At 39.6% G+C, this 3,991-nt stretch overlaps 1 protein-coding gene across 1 annotated transcript; it reads left to right on the plus strand.

The window, feature by feature from the left end:
* Window positions 1-215: 215 nt before the first annotated feature.
* Window positions 216-1,992, plus strand: LOC114635371 (zinc finger protein 99-like; the record flags this gene model as incomplete). The annotated part of the gene is made up of 1 exon (XM_028783994.1): window positions 216-1,992. A coding segment is annotated over one exon (1,748 nt), but the record flags the coding sequence as incomplete, so codon positions are not given.
* Between the last annotated feature and the right edge of the window lie 1,999 nt (window positions 1,993-3,991).

A 3,991-nucleotide genomic window follows, 5' to 3' on the forward strand; every position in this document is an offset into this window, starting at 1 on the left:
TGTTTGATTGTGCTCTTACTCCAGTAAAAGTACACATTCTTTGCACCTACTCTATTTGTGAATTTTCCTGAGTGCTTACAGGCATTGAAATATACTGCAGATTTTGATTTAAGGTTAAATACATATGAATCAATGTCTTCACTTTAAAAAGTTATCCATATAAGTATAAAGAATATTGCTTAACTTTTGTTCGTATCTCAACTTTGACTCAACAGGAATAACACCCAATGATCCTAACTACTACAGCAAGACCACTAATTATAAATCACTACTTATTAATCAACAAAGAATTCATGCAGGGGGGAAACCCTACAAGTGTGGAGAATGTGGTAAGGCCCTGAGTTCTCATAAAGGATTTATCATACACCTGCGACTTCATACTGGAGACAAACCCTACAAGTGTGGAGAGTGTCATAAGGCCTTTACTTGTAGGTCATCACTTTCTATTCACAAGAAAATCCATACTGATAAAAAACCCTACAAGTGTGAAGACTGTGGCAAATCATTTTACTATCCTTCAATGCTCAAGCAACATCAGAGAGTTCACTCTAGAGAGAAAACCTACAAGTGTGAAGAATGTGGAGAATCGTTTTACTCTTCTTCAAATCTCAAGCAACATCAGCAAAATCATTCTAGAGAGAAAACCTACAAGAATGAAGACTTTGGGAAATCCTTTCTCTATCCCTCTGTCCTTAAGCAACATCAAAGAATTCATTGTAGAGAAAATCCCTCCCAGTATGAAGAATGTGTCAAAAGATTTTCTTCTGCTCTACACCTTCAGAATCAGGAACAAATCTATACTGGAGAGAAACCCTACAAGTGTGGAGAATGTTATAAAGCCTTTCGTTGTCTCTCATCCCTTAGGATACACAAGACAGTTCACACTGGAGAGAAACCTTACAAGTGTGGAGAGTGTGGGAGATGTTTTTCCTCATCTATCTGCCTTAGAAGACATCAAACAATTCACTCTGAAGACAACCCCTACAAGTGTGAAGACTGTGGGAGATGTTTCTGCTCATCTTCATCCCTTAGACGACATCAAACACTCCATTCTGAGGACAATCCCTACAAATGTGAAGAATGTGGAAAAAGGTTTTCATGTTCTGCAAGTCTTCAGGAACATCAAACAATTCATACTGGAGAGAAACCATACAAGTGTGAAAATTGTCCCAAAGCCTTCCGTTATCACTTAAACCTTAAGATACACAAGAGAGTTCATACTGGAGAGAAACCTTACAAGTGTGAAGAGTGTGGCAGACGTCTTTCCTCATCTTCATCCCTTAGAAGACATCAACTATCATTACACTCTGAAGACAACCCCTACAAGTGTGAAGACTGTGGCCGATGTTTCCGCTTCTCTTCATCCCTCACAAGACATCAAACATTCCATTCTGAGGAGAATCCCTATAAATGTGAAGAATGTGGAAAAACATTTTCATATGGTAGAAGTCTTCAGGAACATCAAACAATTCATTCTGGAGAGAAACCGTACAAGTGTGACAATTGTCCCAAAACCTTCCGTTATCGATCATCCCTTAGGAAACATAAGACACTTCATACTGGAGAGAAACCTTACAAGTGTGAAAAGTGTCCTAAGTGCTTTTCTTCATCCTCAGGCCTTGTACGACATCAAGCAATTCACTCTGAAGACAATCCACACAAGTGTGTAGAATGTGGCAAACCCTTTGTTGATGTTTATAGCCTTACACGACACATGACAGTTCATACTGGAGAGAAACCATACAAGTGTGAAAAGTGTCCTAGGTGCTTTTCCTCATCCTCATGCCTTGTACGACATCAAGCAATTCACTCTGAAGACAATCCACACAAGTGTGTGGAATGTGGCAAAGCCTTTGATAATCCTTATAGCCTTACTCGACACATGACAGTTCATACTGGAGAGAAAGCCTGCAAAGGTCTTAAAAAGTTTATACTTCTTCAGCCCTTAAAAGACATCAAATAATTCATAGTGAATAAAACTCTGTGACTGTGTGGAGTGTGGTAAAATCATTTCTAATCCTTCAAACCTTACCCAACTCAATCCATAGTGTAGACTATTAAGTGAATGAGTTTGGAATGTCAACAGCAACATGTTACATCATCAGTACAAATACAGAGGATGTCATCAGAGAACAGTAGACACTTGTCTTTGCTATATCCTCCCAACCAGTGTGTTCTATAGTGTGCTTGAATATTGCATGATTGATGAGTCTCTTTCTACTATACCTATAGATATAAAACAAAACTGTTATTATTTCATAACGTGGGTCTAAGATCTGAGCCATGGTATAGTTACTGTTTTTCTCAGCGGTGTCACTCAAGCTCCTCCAATATTGTTTCCCTTGGGCATGTAAAATGCTTGCTAAACTCACGTTTCACCTTTTGTAAAATGGTCTGCATTGGTTCTCACTTAGACTGAATGGGCATTAGTGTTTCTCTCTCCAGGAAAATCTAACTAAACATACTGAAGTCATATTTAGTTCCAGAATGAAGAACTTGTATTTACTTTTGTTTCAGAACAGTTTTTCTCATATGACTCCAATATTCATGTCATGAAAATTTGGCAGGGAGTTGAAATATGGACTCAAGCCCCATGCACTCACTCAGTAAAAGGGATGTGGTTGATGAGTGGATATGTGCCGTCAGGTATCAAACATAGGTGCAGGTCTTACTGTGTTATTCATACAGATCCTAAAAAGTCATTTCAAACCTGAGTTTACTAATTTGGGTAAACAGTTATATATCATGGGCAATTAAAACCTAAAAGTTAACAATAAGTTTTCTGTGACTAAATGTCTCTAATGTACCTAAAATTGTACCCTTTTTCATGCTAAGTACAAGTGAAATTTATGGAGACAAGATGGGATGGAGAGACCAATTCATATCTCTCATTCTGTAGTCTTCTGTATAATCAACTATAATTATATTTTTAAAAATCTTTGTCTGTGACCTAGAGTACTGGAGCTGAAGGTGTTAAATTTACAATATCCTTGGATGGCAGGACATCCTCAGGCACAATACCACCACTCCTCCTGGATGGGAAATAACCCATCAGAGTAAGTTGTGTGGAAGTCATATACCATAACATATTAAGGACGTAAGGGAAAAGACTTTGTGAAAGTCTGGTGCTCTTGTCTCCTGTGCTACATCTGGTTTCACAACTGGGCCCTGATGAGTTAACTGGTTGTTACTCTTGTACAAATGCCAGGTTGCCTCAGGAAAAATGAGTGCAAGGGCCCAGGCCCCTCACTTCATAAAATTCAAGGATTTGAAAAAAACTAAAAGAAGTGGTGAATGGCATGACTTAGGCCAGGTCAGATTGTCCTCACACTGTACCTCAGACCCTCTGGAGCCTCCTCAGGGAAGTAAATCATATTTCCCATCTTCTCAAAGAGGAATCCTTCTGTGCTGAGAGAGGACCTGTATACAAAGGGTCGCTCCTGAAAAATGGCCATTATGTTGTGTTTTAAAGGTGCAAGGGTCCCTACTTCCCTGCTGTGCAAGGGTAAGGTGAAAAAAAACCAAACAACAACAAAACCAAAGAAACAGAACCTTTCAGCGTCCATCTCCTGTGATGTGAGTGCAGCCTTTTGGCCTTAGAAACTCCACCCTCACTTCCTTCCCTATTAAGAGCATTTCTAGATGGAAGCTCAAGCTTGCTCACCGACATTCCTCCTTTTCTAAAAAGATGTCATTTATTTTATGTATTCACCATTGCTCTCTTCAGACACACCAGAAAGAGCATCAGATCCCTATACAGATGGTTGTGAGTCACGATATTGTTGCTGGGAATTGGACTCAGGACCTCTTGAAGAGCAGTCAGTGCTCTTAACCACTGAGCCATCTCTCTAGCCTGCTCACCTGTACTCTTTTTTGTTTTTGTTTTTTTGGTTTGGGTTTTTTGAGACAGGGTTTCTCTGTATAGCCCTGGCTGTCCTGGAACTCACACTGTAGACCAGGCTGGCCTTGAACTCAGAAATCTGCCTGCCTC

Source organism: Grammomys surdaster, unplaced genomic scaffold, assembly GCF_004785775.1.
Source record: "Grammomys surdaster isolate TR1022 unplaced genomic scaffold, NIH_TR_1.0 101734, whole genome shotgun sequence".
NCBI lineage: Eukaryota > Metazoa > Chordata > Mammalia > Rodentia > Muridae > Grammomys > Grammomys surdaster.